Source organism: Necator americanus, chromosome III, assembly GCF_031761385.1.
Source record: "Necator americanus strain Aroian chromosome III, whole genome shotgun sequence".
NCBI lineage: Eukaryota > Metazoa > Nematoda > Chromadorea > Rhabditida > Ancylostomatidae > Necator > Necator americanus.
This window is the reverse complement of record NC_087373.1, coordinates 10,836,701-10,863,249: the sequence shown is the minus strand read 5'-3', so window position 1 is coordinate 10,863,249 and position 26,549 is coordinate 10,836,701. Positions and strand designations below refer to the sequence as shown.

Sequence of the window (26,549 nt, the reverse complement as noted above, 5' to 3'; positions counted from 1 at the left end):
TTTACGAATGGAAAAGGATGAATAATAAGCAGAAGGAAATTTTTGTTGAAAAGAAGAAAAACAGACGTTTTGTATCGTACAATATAAAAAGTCAAAGTAAAGGATAAAGTCGCTGGCGTATCAATCCTCTCGGGATGCGCCAACCCGCTTTCCTGGAATTCGTAATCGTTGAGGTTTCGATATTGGCCCAAACAATGACTTGCAGGGGCCAGCCGATCATCACGTCAGTGTTTTTATCCTCCCAGACAGCTCTGGTATTAACGACCCCGGAGGGATGAAAGGCTTGATAAGCACTAGGGCGGTTTCGAACCATCGACCGTGTGGCTATAACGGACTTCTAACCGACTGCACCACAACCGCACCTATCGTAGGACATAAACGATCAATAAATATGTGATAGCTTTTCACCCAAACCCTGCTTACCGTCCATTTGCAGCGTTCTGGGTTTAGGAAAAAGATCCCACCTAAGGATTTCTCACCTTCCATAGCAGTAGGAGAATGACGTGTGAACCCATCACACAATGTACCATGAAGAGCCAAAGGGTCACCCTTCCTCTATATACCTTTGACGAAATCCTAGTGAGCTCTGAATTTCCTTTTATTCTGTCCTTTGTTTTATGGCACAGCTATGGGTGTTTCCAAATAAATAAATAGTATGGACAGAAATGAATGAGATGAAATGGAGAGCGAATGGAAGAAGGAATGAAAGGAAATGTGGTCGGAACAAACAAAGGACGGGATATATTTGACAATGACCTCAATGCGTCTCCTCGTATGGGTACATTCTGAGGGTAATACACCGATGCAAACATAATTCGACTTATTGATGGATGACTGTGCTCGTATGAGGGAGATATTGTAAGAACATTTAAGCTTTAATTGCATTTATTTATTTTTGTATTCTTTCTTTTTCTCTCTGATTTTTTTGGTACTCGAATCATATTAAAAATTACCCAGAAAAAATGTGCCAGGAAAAGTAAAAATGGAGAGTAGTTCCTGTTGCCAGTGGATTTTTAGGACTATACTGCAATGAACACTTGTTAAACGACAAAGGGATGAGCTCAATTGACGAATGAGGATAAGCAGAGGAACAAGAGAGAGAGAGAGAGAACATCGATAGGATGAGAAGATAAAATCCCTTACATTTGAAAATTAAGAGAAGTTGTGTTAAAATTCTTAAAATTTTAATTTGTTAAAAGTATAAGATATGAAATAAGAGTGAAAAGAATGAAATAATGAAGCTGAATTAAGGAAGAACTGACGGGAATGATTTCTACCGATGATACATAACAATAAAACAAGTTCTTTTACAGACACACACAGAAAAAAATGCATCCGTCTGATTTACGTGCGTCTTGCGTGCGAATGAAGCAATTTGTCAGTGCAAATTGGCCTAGGCTGAAAAAGAAGGAAAAAAAGGGAAAGGAAGAAAGGGAAAAGGAAAAACTCTCGATTGGGAAGTGATATAACGACGAAATAAGCGTAAACGCAGCGGAACTGTAGGTTTTTATTTCTAGTACAACTTGTGTGAACATCAAAATATTTCATTTTGAGGAATGAACAACTCGTCCCTCTTTCACAACGTGTGAAATCACCGTATCCTGAGCGGCCATCCTGAAATTAAAAGCACATTTACAAATGAGAAATAACATGAGAACTACACTTCTCCGACACATAAATAGTTTAGTAGAATATTTCTTTTTAGAAAATTTTATGGGATTCTTCTAAAAAGTTTTGCTAGACATTCTTATCGAGATTTTTCTTTACATTCGACCAAAAGGACTCTTTGGAAATATTCGAAAAAGTGCGTCAATTCTTTCTTGCCTTTTATTGAATCAGGTTCCTCTTTGCTACGGTACTAACTTAGAACTAGTCATTTAATGCGAATTAAAGTGCGAATAACTCAGACCAACTATATTGAATCGATTCTTTTTTATTATGACAACATTAGTGCAAGTTCTTCGAATTTGATGCAATCACATTCAGATGAAATTGGTTTTAGTCAGAAAAATAAGCGAACATCATTGAGAGAAGGTTTAAGAGGGAAAATTCTTTGTTAGCCTGCCTATTTAGACATAGATAGAAACGAAAGGAATACTGTAGCGCTTTTTCTCTAACTTATAACCTTAGCTTTCACAAACTTGCACCATGTGCCCACAAGAAAGGGTAACGTTCAACGTCCATTAATTTGTTTTAATATCATTTTTATATCTTTTAATAACCTTAATCTTTTTTCTTATTCCTCTCCTTATTTTTTCTATTTCATTAATTCAAACTATTACAATTAAATTTACTATTAAATCATTGGATTATTAGATTAAACTATTATCAAAATTATTATCAAAGATCACATATATTTAATGGGCTAAAGATTTTCGTTAATTAGTTTGAGTTAAGTTTTAATTTTAAGTTCGATTTTTGTAATCATAGAAACAGCATAAGGACCTCCGTTACCGTACAAGAAGGTACCGTAGTGCTCCTAAGGAAGTAATGAAAGTGATGGTAAGGAAAATAAAGGAATGGTCATGAATGAGCAATTTCGTAGGATCGAGCATCCTGTTACCATCATCAGTTTTTCCCAGCAATGGTACTACAGATCCCAGCGCGATCACACGACTTTATTACACATTCGTCCGTGTAAATCCATGCGAGTGCCGTTAACGGAGATTCGATATACTAGGATCAGAACGAAAAAAAGTGCGTGGCGCCAATCAATTCCTTTAGGACGCACGAACGCGTTCGACTTCAATTCGGAATTATAGAAAGGATGCATCCTAGTGCGAATCGCTGGGATGCATCCCTTCTACAAGTCCAAATTCTTATCGCGGAAAATAAAGTATAATAGTGTATAATATAGTAAGTACTATTGTATAGATAGTAAATTAAGTATAATAGTAATGGTATAGAAGTGTATTATAGCAAAATAAAAATGCATCTTTTTCAGATTTGAAGGTGTTGTAAATCCTTCTGGTAATTTTCCCTTACATATCCTTCCAGATAAAGGAAATTTATGGATATTTCCGTATAAACCAGCTGCTAATTTCTTGGAATTCTAGCACTGCGCAGAACTTCCAATGGTAGACCTGTTGGACGGATTTTTATTATTTCCCATTTTAGTTTTACCGCTTCCTTTTTTCTTTCCCTTCCATACTCATTAAACTTTACCTGCTAATATCTAATTGTTCTTCCCGATTAGCTCATTTTCATCAATAAAGAATGTATGATTTAATTATTTGATGTGCCGAATTAGATCATTCCTGCAGCGACCCTGAGAGTTGGCGTAATTGTGTAGTTCCGCGGCCAAAAAAGAAAATAATGAGCCTACGAAACGTCTAAATGAACCGTTTTTGCCGAGGGTTTGCAAATAAATTGTCGCTTTTTCTGCGTTTGTCAAGTTGAGAGCTACTTTTTCAAGTTCATCTCCGATATGCGCAGCCATTCCTTAACCTATTAATTTTGGACATTCCCAGTTTTACGTTTGGGTCAAAACTACATTACTTGTGTTGTGCAGTAACGTAGACGGCTATATTCTTAGTGGGACTCTCCCATACCTCCTGAAAAGCTGAGAGCTGAGGGTCCCATCGCCTCACGTCCAGCGCGTAACTGTTCATGCAAATTCATCAAAACTCAGGTCGCTTTGACCGGATGGGGAAAGCGAACGTTAGATCCACTGAGTTAGTCCTATTGTAGGAATGGTCAGATCGTTCGTGTGATTATCGTAGTTTTATTGAAATTACAATTAAAATTTATGGAATATGTGGAATAGAGGAGAATAAAACATCTATTTTGACCACACTTAGTTCTGACAGATCTAATTACAGATTTTCAAAAAACAAAAGCGCCGATCAGTCTACGCTTGAGAGTTGAAAAATCGAATCCATGATCAATCGATCGGGACGTTTTCATTTATGGTGTAAAACAAAATTGCGCAACTAATGACTTCCGTATTGTCCAATAGCGGAACAGAGAGAAGGTCTTAACAGCGCGGACTACTGTAGATGTGTCGGAAAAATCATCGGTCACGGACTTTTTTTTTAATATGATTGTGTATAACAGAATTCGAATGCAATTGTTCTTCTTTTCAAAAATAAAATGTTCATCATGATGGCCATTAACCTGTAGATTATGTGCTTCCACGAACTAACGCTCGAATCCAACAGAACAAAGTCGCCTTTTCTGCCTACAGTGATTGCTCCATGGGTTCGCCCTCTTCCTAGAGAATGGGCGGAGTTCAGCGTTGCAGCCGTAAGCGCTTCTTCCATACTCAATCGCATGTATACACAAGCTGGAAACGATAGAATTTTTGTGTATATAAAAATTCTCTGGGGTTTCTTTCCGTTCTGATGCCTCACCCAAGTGCATGATCATTGGCATCGCTAGGCAGTAGGCGTTAGGGTTGAAGTCCGAACCCAGAGCCACAATCACTCCTAAACAATCAATCATTAAAATCCACATGTGGTCGTCATAGTTAGACCTTTCTGTGTGTCTATGTTTTGTTATTTGGCCTTGACGACTTGAGAACAAACGGGTTCGCCATCGGGCAATTCGGCGCCATTCGACCTCGAATCCACACATGATTCCGAGCCGAAATCACGCGCGCAACACCATCATTAAAGTTTTGTTGAAAGTTTAGATAATCATTAGTTCAATGTGCAGAAGGTCACCGACCGTTGTCAATCATTTTCCTCGCTGGTGGAGGGGTTAGCCGTAAAATAAAGGCGGTGGATGGCAGAAGTACTGCGGTTGTGCCGACTACGGCCATCGCTTTGATACCGTCGTCGGAGATCTCCTCCAGATGTGACATTGCTCGAGCAGCTATCGATGCACCCATTTCTGCACCTCCAATGCACGACAACTCCTCAGCATGAAAATTCACGGCTAAGCCCAACTTTTTGCCGGCTTCTAAGATTTTTTTGCTGAAACGTGCGATTTATATTGGCAGTAGGTCTTGCAAGTCTAAGAAATTAGTCATATAATTTATGGAGCGCACGTGTTTTCCACGCTGATTACGTTCTTCTCGCAGAAAGCATCAATGTTCTCCAGATTCTTCAGTTTACCAGCAGTTTTCGCCTTCTCTATGGCTGGTAACATTTCTTCACAAATCAGCTTCACATGTTCCTCTTCGGTCGAACCCTGAATTTCAGTTTATTCAAAAAGCTCGGACATTTACCTGAATTGCACTTTTTAAAGACTAGAAGAACCCTTAACTCTTAAAGAAAGAGTGAAAAGTCACGCCAAATTAACAATTTTTGTATTTTTAGGGTTTCTACTATCCTCTGTAACTATGGTCTCTGCGATAATGCTTCGCGCGCATAAATTCAGGAGAATACAGGTGTCACACCGTTTTTTAATGTAACCTTTGGCTTTTTCTTTAATTCTTATTAGAATTAAATTTCGTTCCCTCAACATTTAATTCAAAGAGATACGCATATCACTAATCTTAAAGGAACCTAAAACAGGGAAAAAATCCCGTACTTTCGGGACCGCATGAGCTCCGCAGAACGTAGCCGATATCTCCAATGACGTTTCTTCGGGTACACGCGACAACACACGTAGCATCTGAAAATATTCTTGCGTTATGATAACAGCCAAGTAATAATTGCAGTTGTAGTCGCCATCGAATCGAAAGTGTTCAACCAAGGACTATTTTGCATTTCTAGAGAGCTTTTATTTCTTTTAGAGTGGGACAGAAGAAAGATCCAGTACGCTCCGCGCAGGAAAAAGCATGCGTTTTGGCAGCGTCGCGCGCCCATTCGGTTGAACACTTTTGGCGGCGACTGTAAACTCAAATGTACCTCTAGAATCATAATGAATCGCCTCATGAGAAGCAAAATTTACTACTACGCATATTCATCGATAGCTTTGTAATCAATACAGATTAAATATATTAGTTACTTGGAAAACAAAAACACTATGGTAAAGCTTCAGAATTTCATTAAAAGATTACACCTTTCATAAATCTTCCTCACAAATTATAGGAAATCAATGTTAATTTTAATGGAGGAATAATAGGAAAAATAGGAAAATTTGTCAAAACGCAAAAAAAAAACACCTTTAGTTCACTCTCCGTATCCAATCCATAACCACTCTTTGCTTCCAAAGTGGTCGTACCATTTCTTAGCATAACGAGAGCAATCTGTAAAACAGTTTTTACTGTCCGAACAAAAAAAAACGACTTTCCAACGGCCTTATCGAGAAGTAGCAACAAAATGGAAAAAAAAACTACACACGGAACCACTAATGGAATAAGTCGCGTCCCAACGCGTTCAACCAGGTAGACGTGACGCGTCCGCGACGAGAGTGAGCACTGAAGCTCTGCTTCTCTGGTGCACCTTTCGATCGATGGCACAGTCTCGCTGCGCTGATACGCTCCCAGGAGCACAAGCACCTTCCTCTGTCGCAGCCGCGCCGCGTTAGTCCTGTGTACGCGTTGGGCAGCAAACCGGCCATAGAACTGCACGGAAGAGGTTCTCCTTTTTGTTTCGATGGGAAATACTGCTGCTGTGAAGTGTTATGGAATATTCACCTGGAACGCTCTTTGTACCTTTTTAAACTCCTCCAATAAATATTCCTCGGAAGCCTCTCTCGTTTTTGAAGTCGTGAAGTGGATCCCACCTCCTGCTGCTTGCACCTGCAGCGCAAGTACTTATAGCCGGGTTAAAAAGACAGGAAGCACGGTTCAGTTGCGCAACCGGTTACGCTCGAAGCGCTACGGTGAAGAAAGCAGTTGGAATCGAGTTGGGACCATCGTAAACCGCACCCAGCAATGAACGGTGGTAACAGAGGTCCTCACTCGATCCTAACCGCTGCACTCCACTGCACTGCTTCGAGCGCAACCGCTTGCGGAACTACACCGCGCTTCATATCGCATTCACTCTACTGTAGCTTGTATTGCTACGCTCATGAGTTCACTACGACCATTACCTCCATGTAGGTTGCTCCAGCTAACTTCATTGCGAATTCATGAACTCGATCGCCAGCAAAAACTGGATGTGAGTGACCGTCGACGAATCCAGGAAGGAGGATGCCTGGAGTAAAACTTGACTTTGAACCATGAGAAAAGAAAAATAATCAAGCATCACACACGAATCGCCGCATTCGCCGCTAGGTCACAGGTAAAAATAGCACACGAGTTTGTGAAGGGGTTCTCTAATCATAGTCGGCGCCGAATATGTTAAAGGCACCCCACGAATCTGGAGTGGTACGGATTTCCGATGGAGTATTCGTGTACGGGATCGTAGATTACTGAGAGAAGGGTGATTCCGTCCATTTCTTCTTAATTGCCGCAGTCGCAGCGGAAACTCTTACCATTGCGCAACACTTGCTCGATCGTAAAAATTCCAAAACAGACACACCTCCATTCGTTGCCAACGTCTTCTCGACTCCATGGTCACCGAGCACTCCGCGCACCTGGAAATGTTCTGCCATGACTAGAAAATTATGTTGGACGTAGGAATTCTCTGCACTCACCTCTTCTTCTTTTCCAACAGCAGCAATCGTACCATCGGCCGCTACTAGAACGGCTAAGCCATTTTCAGCATCGCTAAGCACCTGAGAGAAATCTTCATGAACCTGCTTTTCACCCGCTAGAAAACCAAGATCAGCCATAATCAAACCAAAAAAATCATCAGTTGAACATCTTTTCAAAAAGACAGAGAATTAATTTGTTGGTTTTAAATTATTACTATAAACTTCAAATGATTTTAAGGCAAACTGGGGATATTCGCCTCAACGTACGGTCCTGGGAGTTTATAGGTGAAGTGGGGTAGTGAGAGTTCCTCTGAAAGTGGATACAAGTAATATAACGTTAGTAGTCCACGATTTCTTGTAGAATTACGGTTTAGACTACATGTTTTTTCAACTATCAGAAGACTGCTTGTAACCATTTCCATTAGCAACTGACTGTAATCATCTCATTACATCTATAAAGAGCCAGGATTGTATATACTTTCAGGCATAATCTACAACTAAAATCCCCAAAAAATTGTTTTCGTTCAAAGATTCTGCGGAAGATGTGTAACATTTCTTCAAAGCACAGACTATTTTGAGAAAATATGCAGTTAAAGACAAATATTTTACTTTCTCCAAATCACAACGTTTTCCTGTGTTGGTTGATGTAATTGTTGAAATTCTCGCGAAAGTATGAAGCATGAAGGAGCAGATCGACGTTGCTTGAGGCATATAAGTCGTACTTCTTACGTTCAGATGAACGACTTCGTCTTAGGCGGACATTTCTGAGTGGTCCGCGGAATAGCATTAAAAAAAGCCGTTAACGGACTTAAAGAGGCTGTAATTCGCCTCATGCCTTCTACGAAACCTTCGCCCGCTATGACGAATCCAAAAACAAAAATATGAAGGTAAATAAAAAGTAACACGCTGATCCTCCAACTTTTCATACAGAGTAAAAGAAGAACAAAAAATGTAGAAAAAAATGCGGTCTGGTAGCAGATTATCATAAAAAGAGAACACCCTTTTCTATAAAGCCATCGTCATTGTCATTTTAAATCGATAAAAAATAAAACTCTCTATCTCTAAAATATCTTTTTCTGGAAAACTTTCGACGAACTTCCGAAAACATACTTTGATTTTCGCCATGTCTGCTCCTTTGAGAAAATCTACATCGAATCGGTCGGTTATCTGCACGATTTCTTTAAGTTGTCGTATCAGAAGACGATACATGTTCGATCTGAAAACTTGAGATCGAGAAAAAAAAAACATACATATTTGCACCACTATATTTGGCTCATTACAAGTAATGAACTAATAGATCCAAGAATTGAAGGTGGTAAGTAGTCAAGGAGTAAAGGAGCGCTAATACGAGGACGATTTCGACAAATTTTGAACCAATATAATTTTTTTGAAAAATTGGAAAAAAAAGAGGAGGAAGGAAAAAAGTCAAAGAATTATCACAAAAAAAGCATAGAAATATCCCGACGAGAAAAAATGTCTAAACTTCTCTCGGAAAGGGTTACGGTTACGTGAGAATTACTAGTTAGTGTACGTAACCGTATGCCAGCACAGAACTTTTGATTGTACTTTCACAGTATCAATATATTTACCTCGTTTCATTAGGGTAAAGATTTTTTAGGTATTTGGGTATTTTTTTAAAATAATTTATTAGACGACTCTACAAAAGAAAAATTCCAGAAAAGGAAGAACATTGATTGTCTTAGGTTGCACCTACACAAACGAGCAATATCGATAGCAATAAAAAGCGTTCGATGTGATCGCCGAACGTAGGTGAACAACAGGAAGAAGGAAGGTCATACGAGTATCTATACTACCATGCAGGCAAATTTGCCGTCAAGTGAGGAATACTTCGTTTAAAAATAACTACTAGTTTATTGTGCACATTGATGATCAATAATTAACTCTAGCGACTTTTTTTAACCGAAATATTTCAACCCGAGAGTCGTACTTTTTTGAGGTTTATTGATTCTCAACTCAATTTGTTCGCTATCCGTTAGAATGTGAAGTACATTTTCATTGTTTTACACTGTAATAAACGAGTTTTACCGGTGATTTCATATCGAAATTTAGAAAAGGACACATATTTTTATTGCTTCATAAAATGAACTTTTTACAAGAAAATCATTCTTTGGAAAACACTCCAATATCATAAAGGGTAATTAATTACCTGGTACTGCATCGCTATGGGAACAAAAGAGAAGCAGGCACTGGAACAGATTGACCAGTACTGTTGTTTTTAAAGGTAACATACTGCGAAACTCACGTGGTGAGGTAACCGGGAGAAGCTCGAGACGGGATTATAGATCGCGTGATACAGGTGGTTCCGCTCATCTCTCCCTAACTCTCGTAGAAAAAGGCGTGGGCGGACCGCTTTAGTTCCTACGAAATAGGTCCCGATCACCTTAGCACCCTACTCTTTGTTTTACTTGCAAAAGCTGGTGTGAAGACCTCATTAATCTTCGACCGCTGGCAAGTAGATGCGGCGCGTGCATAACGGTAGCAACTGAAATCGTTGTAAAAACGGGGTCTTTTACGTTGTTTCTTACGACGATCAGGAAGAGATGAGCGGAACCACCCTGGATTCCCAATGTACAACCTCATCTACTTCCCGCGGATTCCTTCATTACGTCAGATTCGTAGTATCCTGCCTTTAACTAAAAAAAAAGTCAAATCCGTCGTAGTAACCCAATTCTAAATGTCCAAAACTGTAGAAGTTATGATCAGGATGGTATACGTTCAACTGCACGTCCACAGCCAGATTAGAACCGGTCCATCTCGAATTCCTACAAATTCCAAAAATGCTAATGATGCAAAAAATGGAGGATACTGTTGTTATGTCTGAAAACAGCAAAAGTAGGAAAGCTAGAGAACAAAGCTGTAGGAAGGAAGAAGCAGAAACTAAAAGAAGTAATCCAATTTCTCTTCGGTTTTGTACAGAAGAAAGTGAGAATTTTATAGAATTCTCCAGGCAGATAATCCTACTTGAACAACACTATTATTCACACTATGAAGGTAAATTTGTCCCACATATCAAAAACCTTCAAATTCAAAAAGACAGAAAGTTTGTTTCGCAGACTAACTATGAGAAGTTTTTGTGCTCACTTCATTTGAATGTAGAAAATTCGGGTTCTAAATGGACAATGAATAAAAAATTCTAATGTCTCATTCCAGAAAAAAGGTTCATCCTAGTATTTACATCTACACTCTTGGATACCTCTTGGAAACTCTAAATCACCCTCAATTCTCAACCAATCATTCAAAAGTGCTCGCCATTCCATCTGAGAAGAGAAGTACGTTATGCCATCAAACGAGAAATTAGTCCCTCATAAGTTTCCCGCTACTTCTCCTCCACTTTCTATGGACAACACGTTGTCGTCGTTGGTCGTTCCGTTAATTTCATCCCGTTAAAGGCAGCATACCACGAGTCTGCCGTGGTGAGGGAATCCGCGGGAAAAGCTATAGATGGGGTTGTAGAATGAGAGATCAGAGGGGTTCCGCTCACCCTTCCCCAATCGTTCTGAAAAACGGCGCGGGAGCGCGCTTTACTTCCTACGAGGAACGTTAGAACGCTCCTCTATACATACGTTCTGGTCACCTCAGTAACCTTTTCACTGGTTTCACTTGAATACGCAATCAGGGAGAATTTATTGGCTTTCCACCCCTGCGCAGCTGGATACGGCGCGTTGCAACTGAGATCATCGTGAAAAGCGGAGTCTTTGACGCGGTTTTTTTTTCAGGACAATTAAGGAGAGATGACCGGATCCACCGTTGACCCCACAATCTATAACCCAGTCTCTAGCCTTTCCAGGTGTTTCCCTCACTACGTCAAATTCGTGGTATGCTGTCTTTAGTCGGGCAATTTACATGACATCGCCTGAGAATGACGTCCAACTTGGCGCTAGGTGACGAGAAGGAGCGAAGTGTACAATGCCAGCCCAATTAGTGGAAGGAGGCAAAAAGGTTTTAAGGCTACTGTTTCGAGAACTGCAGTAGCTTACGCCTCTTCTTTACACTTCGTAAACATAGTGCTTAAATGTTAAATATGCGAAGAAATAACTTTACAGTCGTTTTCGAAGCTGAATTCTTCTATACCATCTGTGATATGAAGAAAATACCGGAAGTGTGCTTAGTGCTAACTTTGCCATTGCGTACAAATTACTTTTAATATCTATTTCGATAAATATTCCACTACAGCTATTTCTGAATGTCGTAGCTTACAAAAATATGATTGGTAGTCGTACACGGGAACCCACAAAATGAAACTTCGTTGAGGAAGAGAGCAAATCACGAGGTGTGCGATATTTGTTTTAACCGACTTTGTTCATCTTACACAACAATCTAAATCAACAGATGAATAAATTATTAAAGAAAAGAACATAACATATCACACGCATAAGGGCCCAGAAAATCGCAAAACCAAAAGCTTCTTTTAACCACACAAAGCAACAAAAAGGACCAGATGGAGGAGTTCGACAAAGTATAAATCAGCTAGAAGCAATGGATATTCCCGCTCATTCTGGAATACACGACAACAACAACAACCGCTTTGAAAAGGCAGCGAAGACATCTATTTGGATATCATCCGCAACATTACGCCGACAGTTTCGTTCCCTTCACAACCACAGGGCGATTACGGAGCACTCCTCGCTTATTCTTCCCCTAAGTTCATATCTCTAACAGTGTACATTTTAAAAAAGAAAACAGAAAATAGTACCTTCGTAACCTTCTTGGTGTCCACTCTGACCTGTCTCTCATTCTTCTTGATTGTTGGTCGATTCTCCGGTTTTTTGACCTTATAAATCCGAACAAGCCAATTCTCAGATGTGTACACTTCTTCGATGTGCTCCAGAGTGATGTGCTGTACAAAGTTTCTCTTCAAAAAGATTCATAAATAACATGGAAGAAATTTTCGAACCTTCTTTCCTATCACATATCCTCTCGTCCTGTCAAATCCATCTTGGTTATAACCCATTCGCACTTCGGCGAAACGATAGTAGGACATCTTATACATCAAACAGTTCAGCATGATATCGGAAGCCTGAGCACCTACGCTGTACTCGCCCGATTCGGTGAAGTAGTTCGCTTCCTAGAACGAGTTTTAATGTTTTATAATAAGTTTGGCATCTAAATCTAACAGATGAATGAGAATACTGAAAAGTTTCTCAAAAAAGGAACACCACACATTTCGAATGAGACAAAACACAACAGCAGTGGTGTATGAACACAAAAAAAAACAACGTTATTTTAAAAGTACACAGGGTTTTGATAGGTACTCAGCATAATACACTTTAGAAAATAGAGACAAAGATATAATTCAAACCTTTATTTCCTTCGGATGCTCCCCTTCAGCAATTCGAACCATCCATAAGAATTTGTTGATGTCGTCTCCAGAATATCCGATAACTCCTCCGAATATTACAAGAACATAGTCAACGTCCAATTCACGCATGATCTCATATGCAGCGGACTCGTTGGAGGACATTGCTTTACCTACCTGAATCGATATGTTGCCAAAACGAGCAACTAAACATGCAAGAACCATAATCCCTAAAATCTGAGGCAATTATAAGAGATGTTCCCACAATCCAAACAAACAAATCTTTCCGGAGGATTGTTTAGCAGAGTTCTCCTGAAATTTCGCAAATGAAAGAATGGGAAAGAGTGAAATATTCTCACCAAAGCAATATGTGAATTATTCCATGTATTGTTGTCTACAAGGGTTGTCCTATTGGCCATTCCAGCGATTTGGTAACCGTAATCCCACCACGACATGATGCGAGCATCATCAGCCGTATTTTCACGAAGCCAATGATAAGCCTCACGGAAATCGTCCATAATGATTCTATCTCTAAAACAACGATTTGTTCACCTTTAAATTTAACAATTTCAGAAAAAGAAGTAAAAGGCGGCTCACCCATGACTGTTGGAGCTTTGAAGCACTACTGATGGATGCGAATAAGCGTTGCTTGTCACGTATGTAGCGTGGACAACGAACATAAGGAGGAAAAGGACCAAAACAACACTAACTAAAGATCTGGAGTTCACACCAACACCATCTTCAGCTGCTTCAGAGGCGGAGGTTGTCTGAAAGAAAGAAACGGTGACTTTTGAAGTAAACTAAAAACATGGAAATGAAACACAAAGCTCGACAGGGAGGTAACAACAGAATTACTACGCATCCAGATTACTGGAACAAAGGTTAGAAATGGATTTTCTAACTTTTGCCATCAATAATTATTTGAAAAAAAAATTGTAACTTTCTCACGTCTCGCGCATATGTTAACGAAAGAACACAAACAGACGGACAGGAAGGAAAGATGACGTCACGACACTCACACCAACAGCACGAACACCCAGCTCTACCTTTCCTTTCTTGGTGACTTTGTCGTACATCTGACGATCCGAATCGGATTTCGTTGAGGACTTTTCGTCATCACGGAGATACCTGTGGAAAAAGGTCGAAGATTTCATTTACGTCATGTTGCAATGAATAAAAATTATACTGTTCCTGATTTCATACTTCCCTGTCAATCATCTCGTGTTATAGAAAACGCTGATATATAAAAGTCAGCGGGTGTTTAGCTTTGAGTAGAGCAAAACGTTTGAGAGATCCAATAAATTGAATGAACTTACTTTTCAAACGTGAAAGAGAATGCAATCCCAGATAGAACGCAGACTGCTGGGGTAAGCGTTAGCATGAGCCGAACCATGACACCAGCGAAGTACACAGCGGAAACAGCATACAGAATAACTGGAAAATGATCACAAAGATCTATTTTCCAAGCAAGTTTTACAAATCAGAACATTGATTTAGAAACACAAAAAAAGAGGACATAGATTATTTAGAACATTGCTCTATTAAACTCACTGAACACTCGCTCATCGTTCACATTCTTAACGCAGTACCATAACCCAACAGGGAACACTGCCGCTGTGATATGTAGATCAAAGAAGAACGATACCCAAGTGGTGGGTTGATGCTCGGATACAGAAGCGATAATTGGAATGTGGATCTTAAAAAACAAAGGGATAGAAACACTCCAACAAAAGATAACGCTATAAATTATGTAAAACCTTTGCATAACCGGTATCCCAAAGTGAGTAGAAACGACCAGAGAAAGGTGCAACATATCCTGAAAGGTGAAAAAAGCATGTCACAAGCAACAAGAAATTCAGTTAATCAATTCGCACCTCCCCAAACCAGTCCAAAGTAAACAACAACGGCTAGGACTCCAACAACAGTTAATCCGCCTACGAACAGTGTCATGAACTGCTGTCGTGAGATACGAGAACGAGCGTATTGCATAGCGGCAACGATCTAAAAGCTTTGTTAAGATGCGGAATCCGACGTGTTGTGCAGAAAAATGGCGGTTGATTTCGAGTGCATCCAGAAACTGAAATTACCTGAAGCAGTCCAAACACTCCAAATGCAGGCATGTGCTCAGAAGTGCGCACCGGCTGGAACCCAACAAATGGAATCTGCATGGATAGCACAGTTGCTAGACAGTAAAAGGTGGTATATGCAACGAAGAGACGCGAAGAGTACCGACCTGAACATAATGATAAAAGCAAAGGTGACGATTGTTTCATCTATAGTCACTTACCAATAAGTATAAGGGCTAGGACGTGCAGAGGAATCAAGTTGATGATGAAAACATATCCTCCCCACGCGGACACCATGTAGAAGTAAGATAGAGCACAGAAAGATGCCCACATTACGGAACCAGTTTTCAGCGATTTTACCCATAGGTAGTAAGTGAACTAGAAAATCAAATTCAGAGAAACAAACGAAGAGTACGAATAGCTGTTATTGTTATTGTTCAAAGTAACGGGTAGCGAATAGTAGTGTTTTTCTATGATGAAATATATCGATTAATATTCGCATTTGCAAACACGGCTGGTTGCACAGAAAATGTGTTGCACTTCAGCAACAAACCTCTCTGGATACCTTTCAATAGGTTTACATCTTAATCTTAGTAAAGTCGAGTTTCGAAGAAGTCCTGCGTTACGGAAAACTGTGTCGAAAATAAGCAAACAGCGTCATTTACCCGCTGATAGCTAAGGAAATGATAGTCACTCGCGAAATTTGTATTAGCTTTGTGGTATCCTTGGCAACCTTTGGAACTACACTATCAATATTTTTTCTCCTGGCTCAAACTCGAATGAACAAAGGACTTGTTCAGAAAAGGGAAAGTTGAACAAGGTAAAACAAATGTTAAAAACGATAACAACCTGTAGTGCAAAGATGGCAATTCCTTCATTATCATAAGAACCGGCAACTGATCGACTTGTGTAACCAGGAGAAATTGCAATGAAGCAAGCAGCAAACAATCCTGATATTTGAGCGAATACAATATTCGTACAATGGCAGTAGAGCTTCTCACCACAAAGTAGTAGTGAGAATTGAAACTCACCGGCACCAGCCGACCACAACTCCTTGGTCAACAGATAGGTAGCAATAGCTGTAAGGCCAGAAAAAGTCGGTGCAAGGAACACACAGATCTCCCTGAAGAACCAAAGCTAAAGCTTGAGAAAAGAGTGAAGCCTAGGTCACGAGATACCATATTCTAAGCCGAAAGAAAAGCGCCACTGTCGCAACATTGTGCAATAGAAATCTCCAAAAGCAGATCAAAAAGCGAAACGTTAGAACTTTCCTCTAATTTGTTGCACTCTCACGTATTGTTTGTTTCAAAGAAATACTGCCTAACAATAAAAAAATGAAAATGACTCAAATCACGTTACCTGATGTGGACATTAAAGTTTAGAGTGTCCAGAACCCAATGGATGAGGCCGGAAGTAACCATCAAGCCAGGGTATACCTATAATATCAAACGACTAAAAAACGCCACCTTTAAAGAAACTATTTGCACTGGTGCTCACAGTTCCTCCAACGATTCTCCCTAGAGGATACCATGCCCGCTCATCGAACCAATTCAAGAAATTGTAGAATCCATTTTCGACCATATGATGGGTAGCACGATAATTGAACCTAAACAGGTAAGCAACAATAAATGTTAAGGAACTATAGGAAGATGGATATGAGAACAGCTGATCTCTGTCACATACCATGGATCGAACTCGTGAATGATGGACTCGAAACGGACGATGGCAAAAAGTCTGGAAGCGAATCCAACGAACCAAGCCAGCGACAAGATAGCAAAGGTCAGCAAGGATGTCGCACCCAGAGAATTACTCCGGAAAAATCCCATTTCAGCCGTCATTACCCTGAAAAGCAAAGGAACTGGAAGTAGTGTGGGTAGATGAATATAGCGTAGAGTTGAACAATTCAAGTAAACAAATAATTACACGCAAAATGAGCGATTCCATCAATAAATGCATAAGTGGGAAAGGAGAGTTCAAAAGCGATATTTACTGTTTATAGCCAGGGTTTTTTCTTTAGCAAGCTTATAGTTCAGTGAAATTTCTTGAAGAAAATATATGTTTGTGCCATTACACCTGACGGATATTGCATAAATATAACAGGACACAGCATTACATTTCATAGAAGTTAAAAAGTATAAAATCAGTATGTGACAATGGCTTCTTACTAGTTAATATGCATCTTTCAGAGTTACTATTCTCAGTGCTTTCTTTTCTCGCTGAGACTAGAATAAAACAATGATGGCACCGAGAAAGCTGCATTTTTAAAGAGGTAGAAAGTTCAAGATTGTACAACTCAGCCCTCGCCTGTAATACTTATATTCTATTATTATTATTCAAATATTCAAAACGGGTAAAGCAACCAGAACCTATAACTGAAAATAAGTGAGAAATCAAAACTTAACTTATTCCAAAAGCGTCATATAGTGAACTGACAGATTATATGATTGGACGATGATGGATGATGGCTAAAAGTTGACCGGAATATTTACCAAAGAATAAAGAGTAGATAGGAGAACGAGAGTTCGGGAAGAAAAGGAGGCTTGTAAGCTAAGATTTACAGAAAGTATAATCACTAAAGGTAGAAGAAGCGGAGAATTTCGGGTGTTGGTGCACAATAAAAAAAGATAGCAAAAACAATACACCAGTCTTCTATTTAAGCCACGCAGTAACCATCAAGTCAAATCATGTAGTCATGGATTCAAGATACAACGGTTGGCGTTGAGCAATCCTTTGAGGACCCTCCAATGTGTTCGCCATCAATTCAGAGTCATTTGAGGTTTACGGAAGTGTATGCAGTTCTGACGGACTTGCCGAAGTATTAGTTCTGTGTTTTTATCTTTCCACACAAGTCTGGTACCAGCTTATCGACGTCGGCGGGATGAACGGCTTGGTTTGCCAACGGCAGTTCTGAACCAACGATGGTGCAGTCGGAGTGGAACTTTCTATCACTGCGCTACACTCGCTCCGGTCTTCGGATACTGTTTTGAAAGGTATGAGATGGAAGGATACCCGAAGTATTCAGAAAATGGTCTAGAAACATAAAAAAAAACGTCTGAATCTAACTAAACAAAACTTCAGAAAGGTTGAAGGGCAAAATAAAAAAACAGTTCTCTCAGAATTAGTGTGGTTTCTGAACAAAACATTGCATCTCTGTGATTTGGACCCACGTTCTGACAAGGACTAATCCTTCAAGAAGTGGAATTTGAACAAAACCTTACAATTCCCATCAAAACCATTCTAGATGACTCTATCATGTTATTAACACACATACTGAGGAAATTTCCAGTAATCTGGAACTCAATATATTTCTAAAAACGTTGAGTGCTGAAATGAATTGGAAAATTCCGTCCGCATGTAATTGTCATTGATGTGCAGATCCTTGCAAGTGCACGAAACCGGTCCTATTAAGCTGAATCGCTTTAATCGAACCAGCTAAGCTAAAAAGGTGGACGAATGCTCAATTACAGCCCAGTACGGTCGGAAACTTTGTTAAGAACCTCACGAGCTAATTTGATCTACACATAAAAATAACCACAAAAACCACAAAAATAGGAAAAAAAATGCAATTGAAATAGAAAGATTCGCAGAAGGAACACGGACAATCTGAAATCCTCCAAAGGAAACCTATTTCAAGTTGTTCACCCCCTATAGCACTGTATTTTGCAGTTTTTGAACCTAATAAACGTCAAGCACTTGATGAAAACCAAGTCCTAGTCACACAGGAGCCTTAAAACGTTCCTACAGGCCCACCGTAGTGTTTCTGAATGATGGTACTAGGAAGTTACGAAGCAAATATTCAAACTGTAGAAGATAGACGAGCAAATGAACCAGATTTGATTGCCGTGGCACACGTCGTTCAGGCCTTTAACGGCGTCGTGCCAGGACCTAGTGCACGAACTCAACAAAGCTTGATCCGTACTCTGAGCTCAGTCATCATAGAATTTCGAATTAGTCATCCTTGAAGCCGTGAGTTTCACTTTTTAACCTGACTAACTCAATCCTTAATCAATCAAAAACTTTCGGTCAAAGTGTTTGCGCTTTCGCATAGTTTAAACCTTCTTTTTGAGAAGGGTGTCGTTTCAATTGTTTTAGAGGTTTTTACGATTTGTTAATGTGATTTACATGTTGACTTTCCGATAAGAACTCCACGAATTTTCCAGTAGACGCGGATCGTGGGCTGCGTGCAACTCATGCTCGCTTGTGGTGAGCTGCTGAAGCACAATGGGGGTCACTGGAATTTGGGAGCATATGCAAAAGTACGCGGAACAAGTCCCCACTTCAACTCTGAGGAACAGAACGTTAGCTATCGGTGAGCACTTTTTCCTCGTAAAGTTCCTGTTTCAAGTGAATGATCAATGAGAACGGCCTTGAAGCCGGTGATGTGGACATTCTAGCTGGTTTTTTGTGATTTCGCGCGTTAGCAAAGCTGCTGTAGAACCCGAGTTCCTGTGTGACACCTACTAAGAAACACTGGAAAACTACACCTTCCCGGTAGGAAAAAATAGATGAATGGATCTCTACGCTACCTTTTCGCCAATCATTTCTTTTGTGAAGTAAAAACCTTAAATCTCTCAATTTGCGGCGAACACTTGTGTACTTCTTTCGTTACGCAGTAAGACAAGCACGCGCAGATGTCATGAAACTTTTCTTAGCATCAACAAATTCATGTACATCTTTCTGTACAAACTTGTGATTGAGTGGAATCTAGAAGCTGACAGTATGAGGAAACCAAAAATCACCTCCATTCTTCTCGAGCTTGTAATAATTACCAACAAACCTAGGAGGTTGTGACATTGTCACGCTCATGCTCGTGCCTGATTCTAATTCTATGCGTTTCTAAAGCAAAAGAACCTTTGTTTGTGATCCCCAAATTCGTAACTCTCGTTTTCTTCACGTTCCCACCGTCTATTACCTATTGAGAATGTACTTAGTCACACGAAATTGCCGTGAGTAAATGAGGTGTGAAAGTATGTTGTTGTGAGAAAACTGACTCAAGTATGAGTGTTCAGAAGTCTAATGGAGTTGGTCCTTTGTGCACTTTTACCCATGGATGCGTTAGTCGGAGCCGGTGCTCTGACCCCTTTCACTTTTGAACGGTTAGGGAGGATTTTTTAAACGGTTGGAAACTATCCTCTTCATTTTGGACGGTTATCGAAAGGCTCCTTCCTTGTGCACTTTTACCTCCCTGTATGGTGGTGTGGTTGTTGTGTGAAGTTTTATAAAACCTTCGGTTTTTTTTTCGAGTTGAAAAGACAGGGCAATTCTGCTTTCGGGAGGTATCAATAAGACAGAAGTTAGTAGTACGGCCAGCGCCTAATCTCTTCAGCTCGGTGACCGTTACTCATCCGCGGCAACGCGCATTCTTTCTTTGCTTAACCCACAATTTCTTTTCTTTCTGCCCAGCTCCAATTGAAGACGCAGCGCTATCATCCGGTTGAAGTTGAACGCCAACTGTAAGTGATCTTGTATTTTTCATGTATTTTTCTAAATGAGATTATATTAAGATGGTCACATTTGGCTGTACGAATCATCTCGGGGATGTGCGAATCACTTCATCTCCGGAGCTTCATATCTTGTCACATTTTTCAATCGCATCCAAAGACTTTTGGAAGTTGGGATTCATCCCGTGGTCGTTTTCGACAAAATCACGGACTTTCATAGTTGTGTAAGTTTTTGAAGGGTGAACGTAGAAAGAATATATTCCCACAGAGATTCATTTTGAGTCCTAATGTTTCAGCCAGGTGCTGCAAATACGCATGTGAAGAGGTCGAAACGGAGCGGTGGTCACGGGTGGAATCTTGATGCACATAACGAGTTAAAGAAACGGGTCTATAATGCGGAGGTACCGTGAGCATTCTTTCCAACATTAATTTCGAATGTATCTGATAGGAATAGCTTTGTTATTTTCGGGAATTTTCAGCAACTTCTTAATAATATGGGTGTCCCTGTTGTCATGGGTGGTTCTGATGGTGAAGCACAGTGCGCTCAGTTGGAACAGGCAGGCCTAGTTGATGGATGTATCACATCAGACTTTGACTACTTCTTATATGGTGGAAGGAATCTCTACAAGGTTTTTTTTTTCGGGGTTAAATTGGGGTTCGGGTTTTAAATACAGATGCACTACAACAAATTGAGATCTGTTCGAATTTTTTTTTTACTTCATTCCCCTCTCTTTAAGCTTTCCATAGTAGTACTCTTTCTTCTATTCCATTCCGTGTGATCAAGAATATCTCTCTGCGTTACTAATCTAACTTTTAATCCATAATCTAAGTTGGTAGTTTACTCTTGTTGCAAACTTTTCTTGTTACAGGTGGATTTTAAAAGCAGTGGAAGAGAGGTGGAAAACATGGTTAACTTATTTTCCATGGACAAGTTTGAAGCTCAGCAATGTAAGTGGTCATTTCTCTTTTTTTTAACACATCAGCTTTTAGGTTATTTACGGTTACGTCTTTTCTTTTTCAGGTTTAACTCGTAATAGACTAGTAGCCCTTGCTCTTTTGCTCGGCTGTGACTACTTACAAGGGGGTGTGAATCGCGTAGGAATAGTTACCGCAAGGGAGATTATCTCTGAATTTTCAATAAATGATGATGATCATGCACTCACTATATTGGATCGATTTGGGTGAGTCATTTACAATCATCATTTCTTGATGAAGTGGCATTCAATTATTTTTTTAACGTCTTTACATCAAAGTTGCTATTTGTTTCACCATTTCGTCCTGGATTGTTCTAGAAGTTATTTTCGTGGTGAAATTCCGTTACGAACGACGGATAGCAACACCAAGAAGAAGTTGAGAAGGGCAAAGATTACATTGCCTGATGGATTCCCAAATTCGGATGTTTTTATGTAAGCGTTGCAAGTGGCGTTCGATTTTTCTTCATTTTCGACTCATTTTTAGCGAAGCTGCGTCAGTCTACTTATGTCCAGAGGTGAAAGAGAAAAAAGAGCTCCCCACTCCTCCTCCACGTAACATGTCCAAAGTTGAAGTGAGTGATAACGTTTGGTTTATAACAAATCCTGCTTATTCGATGAATGTGGACTATTTCAACCATATTCAAATCAGATTTGTGGGAATAATGGTTGAGGGAGTTATTTTCATTTTAGTTTACTTGGTTAATACTTTTGAAACAAAATTTTGGCCAGTTGTTAATGTCACTGGTGTCTGAACTGGAGCTTTTCCCGATCACATCTTCATTTTGAAATATGATAATTGCTCCCATTTCCGTCTTACGATGTAATGCTAAGATTCTTCCCTTTTCCGTTTCATTTTCTTTGAAGTTGAACGACGGTAGCAGTAGTGCACGTATGGTTGTTTGTTTTGCACTTTTCTTTCGTTTTTTTTTTCTTTATTTTCATTTGAATTTGGATATAATAGATCTTCCAGTTGGTTATATTAAAACTTTTTTTTGACATTCTATTCCATATTCAACAACGGATATTTCAACGAACAATGTCACTTTTTTTGACATTCTGTTTTTAATCGACAACAGATATTTCCATGAGCAATATGAAAAAGTCAATGATAGTCATCACCGAAATAGTCAATGATCTTCGTCTATCAACAAGTAGATTGTGGAATTTGGCCCAAAGCTCAGGCAACTGCGAGTTAAACAAGTTGACAACACTAGAAAGTAATTAATGAGACAACCAATATTTTTTTTTGTACAGTGTTTCTTTCATACTATGCTTATGAAAACAAACATTCATTGCTTATATCGGCTATCCAAGTCTGTAGATCCCCGTAAAAGTATGCGACTTACGGAAAATTTCAGTTTGGATCTTTTGCTTAGGTAACTCTAATAGTGGTCCTGGTCTTGACAACATTTTGTGCGGCAATTTGCACTCCAGGATTATCAAAGATCATGAGGAATTCCTCTATTGGTCTACATTATAGCGCATTCTACATTGCACCACTCACTTTATCGTTCATTTTATTTGTCTTTTATCATTTTTTTCTTAAGAACTCTTTGACTTTCGATCCCTCAACACATCCAACACATGCAGGTCATTTCAACTGCTACCATTTATCACGAACTGATATTTTTGCGCTACTTTGTAGTGTAACTTGGTGTTCTGTGCTTAAGATCAGCAATGAAAATGAAGTAGCGCTGTGGAGAGGTTAATTTTTGGTTTTTTCTTTGTTTTAGTGCTACTTTAAATGATAAGAAATGTAAAAGCACACTGCAAAAATTCACAGTAAAATAAGAATTGTTATATAATGTACACCTATTCTCTTATTTAGCTAAGTTTATAATTCCAAGGAAAACTGTGCAGAAACCTTGCAGTGTCATATTGCGCGAATTTGCAGTAGAGATACCGATCTGAACTTGCATTGTGGTGCAAATACAGTGCTTTCATGATCAAGTTCTCGAAGAGGTCAGAGTCTAGAGGTCATTTCGGGGGAAACGTCAGTAAAACAGTTAGTAGTGCAGTCAAAGCGACTTGAAGCTCGTGCAGTTGCAAAGGCGGCTGCGCTCGAAGCGGAGCGGTGAAGCCATTATTTCTGATTGAAGTTGGTGCATTCTCAGGTCTATCCCTGCCTCTGCAGTCCGCGTAGCTTCAAGCGCAACCGCTTACCCATCTACACTGAGTTTCAGGTCGTTTTGACTTGTCTCGTGCATGATGAGTGGTTATTGTATACGTGTTCATCCCTTTATAACTCTTGACAGCATGCATATTTCCAGAAAAAAAATCATTTTATTTTTAGCGTCGTTGTTAAGGTCATTGCATTACCACATCACTGCAAAAAACAAAGTACAGTGGTACCTTTTTTAAGAGTAGTTTTTAAACACGATTGTCTCGAAAAACATCGTGAGCACATCTTGAGCACTCAATGTGTCTGGTTATCGTGGAATAGTTTCTGCTCTCGCTAAAGGCAGCTTGTTATGAATTTGTCGATGTTGGGATCTTTCCGCGAATAGGCAGGGGCAGAGGTAAATTCACAAGTATGACCGCAAATCAATCTAAATTCCCCCTAGTAAGAATTTATGTCGAGCTGCCTTGTATGATCCCGTCTCTCTAATTATCCAACTTATTGTGCGAACAAACGCCTAAGGCTGCACGCAGAGTTCACAGCCGCGCGGGCGCGCGCTTTGGTGGCTCTGCGGTTTTGGTGGTTATTGACTATTCACAACATTGCGCTCAATAACCAGCAAAGCCGCCAAAGCGAGCGCCCGCGCGGCTCTGAACTCTGCGGGCAGCCTAACTCTGCCGTCGTTTAACAAGAGATCAGAAGGAACAGATCTGCCTCATCGTCACAATCGTGGATGCGTTGCAGATTGCCCTCTTTCTGTTACCCGTGATATGCTGCGTAATTGGAGAAAAGAGATAGCACAAGGCTGCTGCACGCTTTTTTCTGGATTACTAGGAGGAATTGAACATTACCTCTATCTCTGTTCGTGGGGAGATTCCAACATAATTTTCTTTACACTTCCAAATATTTTGCGTTTTGTAGCTGTTTGATGTGTCGATGTAACTCTTTTGTAATTTTAGAGCACTCTGATGCGAGAATGCGGCTGGACGTCGAAACGTTTCTCGCAAGAAATAGTTCGTAGCAGAAGAAGGTCCCAGAAGATAAGAAGCGCGGTAATTACGCTCTCTCTTTTTTCAAAATGGATAGTCATCTCTTGACAAACTCGCTTTCGTTCTTGCTGTTGTCATACCTGCTTGTTTTTTCTTTTGTAGCAATCACACAAACTCACTGAGTTCTTTCCAACTGTTCGACGTTCGTTCTCGAGTTATGCTAGCAATTGTGATGTGGATGCTCAAAAGCACAGCAGGCGAGAGTGGGCGGCACTACAACGATTACGAATGAATGCGAAACTCTATGACAGAACTGAGGTATACAGATGAATGATGTAGAATTCGTGGAAGTGATATAATGTATTTATCAAGATGTCCTTTATTTGTGCTGATGCGAGAAAAACAGAAGCAACTGTTTTGCAACGTGACTAGCCTCTGTGTGTTTTATTTATGTCGTCTAAGTAAATAACTGTTCAGGTTATAATCGAGGATCCTAAAGCTTGCGCTCCAGCGAATGGAGTGCGGAGAAGGGCCCCTAAAAGGTAATATTTGTCTACTTGTTTACTGTCATTCACCTTCATACCTTTGTCTGAGACACTATCACTGCGAATGATTTTTGCGATGCAAGGTTGTCATGAGATTATTTTCCACCTGTTTAAATTTCTTCGTCTACTTCCTTTTACTTTTCTGTTCTCGGTTGCCCTACTAAATAATTAAGATTGACGTATACGTTTCTTGGAAAGCGTAGCACTGATATTAAAAAAAAAGATACGAGTGGCAATCTGACTGTATACGGCTAACGTTAGTCTTTACAGTTTTCTTCTTCGAAAGAACTACCAGTTCATACTTCGCCCAGGGTAGGCTGATAAACATGCTGATCACTAAATTGACATCCAGTTTGAATTTGACATAGATATAAGTAGTGTGTTGTCCGCGAATTGTCAAACTGTGGTTAAACGCATAACAGGTGTTATTTTCTGTGCTCAACCGTCCAGAGGTACACTTAAAGCACGAAAAGGTTCTGAGTAGCCCGTAACGAAAAGGGAAACCTCGATTAAATATGATGATTATACAAAAATTGGATGAGTTTTCGGGATCAAAGAATATCGTTTTCCTCCTCCCCCCTCCCCCACTACCTCTCCCACCGAACTCCCTAAGAGTGGTAGTAGCCCCAGTTTCACTATAATAGTTAGTACTTACTATAAGTTGTTGGATGCCTTTGAAATTACTATATGGATTCATGGTTAGTAGGTTTACAAAGCTCTATAACTTGTATCAAGTGTTTACCGTTCCATTAAATAAACTACATTCCGCTCTAACTTACATTTTCAGCGCTTTTTTTTTCGCATTGTCTCAATTTGTTATTTCTTCTTCAGCTTTCAACGTTGTTTTTTTTTTGCAGAGTATTAGCTGATGGCTCGGTGTCTTGCTCTTCTCCGAAATGTATGCGTCTTGAAAATTCGCCCAATTCAGGCTCATCTGTGCAAATAATTGCAAGATAAACAGGGAAAGTTGATAAAAGTTTGTAGTTGATAATAGTTATTCATTTGTTATCTTCTAAGCATTTAATTGTACCAGTTGATGAACTTAACATTAGGATAGAAAATATTCCGTTTTGAACTCTGATGAATCGGTATTTTGCTTTTGTTGCCTATTATTGTGTTTGCTTTTGCTTCACGAGGTGCAGGAATCACTCCTTCTGTAAACGGTTCCATTCTTCTTGAATTTGATATCTCTTTGCTCATATGGTGTATTGCTTTCTATCTTAGAACTTATATAGTCAGCTTTACGCTAGTTCACAATGATTTCGTATCTTCTGGAAGTCGCTCTGGTCAGGAAGTGTCTATATTCGTTTTAATAGGTGTTTATAGAAGTTAAAGATCATTTATTAATTTTGAAACTGTTCTCTTGATTTGACCTGCTTCTCGTACGAAGCCTTTATCCTTTCGTTTTATTAATAATAATGTGTATATCATTTAAGTTGGGCGTTGCGTCACTCTTTTTGGTGCCCTATTAATTCTTTTATGAAATGTAATAATAAGAGTTCTATCATTTATTTGTGTGAAAATGTGTAAGACTTTTATAGAATTCGGTCGCTAGCTTATGATCATTCCAATGTTCACTCTAGATTTCCGAAAATAAAGTTCTTTTGAGTTTAAGCTTTGTTAGAAAT

General features: G+C 39.6%; 3 protein-coding genes across 3 annotated transcripts; 1 reads left to right on the top strand and 2 right to left on the bottom strand.

Moving 5' to 3' along the window:
* Positions 1 to 1,544: 1,544 nt before the first annotated feature.
* On the bottom strand, positions 1,545 to 8,679 carry RB195_009218 (uncharacterized protein; the record flags this gene model as incomplete). Its single annotated transcript, XM_064196098.1, has 12 exons — positions 1,545 to 1,614; positions 4,117 to 4,285; positions 4,353 to 4,427; positions 4,669 to 4,916; positions 4,991 to 5,133; positions 5,476 to 5,559; positions 6,053 to 6,136; positions 6,545 to 6,631; positions 6,925 to 7,028; positions 7,356 to 7,410; positions 7,471 to 7,551; positions 8,581 to 8,679. 12 exons carry the CDS (start codon positions 8,677 to 8,679, stop codon positions 1,545 to 1,547), a joined length of 1,299 nt encoding a protein of 432 aa, XP_064047243.1.
* A 3,381-nt stretch (positions 8,680 to 12,060) lies between these two features.
* Positions 12,061 to 16,691, bottom strand: RB195_009217 (uncharacterized protein; the record flags this gene model as incomplete). Its single annotated transcript, XM_064196097.1, has 18 exons — positions 12,061 to 12,129; positions 12,185 to 12,328; positions 12,386 to 12,556; positions 12,791 to 12,964; positions 13,147 to 13,318; positions 13,385 to 13,554; positions 13,834 to 13,915; positions 14,104 to 14,221; positions 14,339 to 14,483; positions 14,545 to 14,603; positions 14,662 to 14,788; positions 14,875 to 15,020; positions 15,075 to 15,231; positions 15,703 to 15,803; positions 15,885 to 15,976; positions 16,213 to 16,289; positions 16,351 to 16,459; positions 16,537 to 16,691. 18 exons carry the CDS (start codon positions 16,689 to 16,691, stop codon positions 12,061 to 12,063), a joined length of 2,268 nt encoding a protein of 755 aa, XP_064047242.1.
* Positions 16,692 to 19,074: 2,383 nt separating this feature from the next.
* On the top strand, positions 19,075 to 25,878 carry RB195_009216 (uncharacterized protein; the record flags this gene model as incomplete). The annotated part of the gene is made up of 12 exons (XM_064196096.1): positions 19,075 to 19,162; positions 20,358 to 20,518; positions 20,591 to 20,695; positions 20,774 to 20,923; positions 21,164 to 21,242; positions 21,316 to 21,475; positions 21,587 to 21,700; positions 21,753 to 21,840; positions 24,347 to 24,439; positions 24,539 to 24,694; positions 24,854 to 24,918; positions 25,779 to 25,878. 12 exons carry the CDS (start codon positions 19,075 to 19,077, stop codon positions 25,876 to 25,878), a joined length of 1,359 nt encoding a protein of 452 aa, XP_064047241.1.
* Between the last annotated feature and the right edge of the window lie 671 nt (positions 25,879 to 26,549).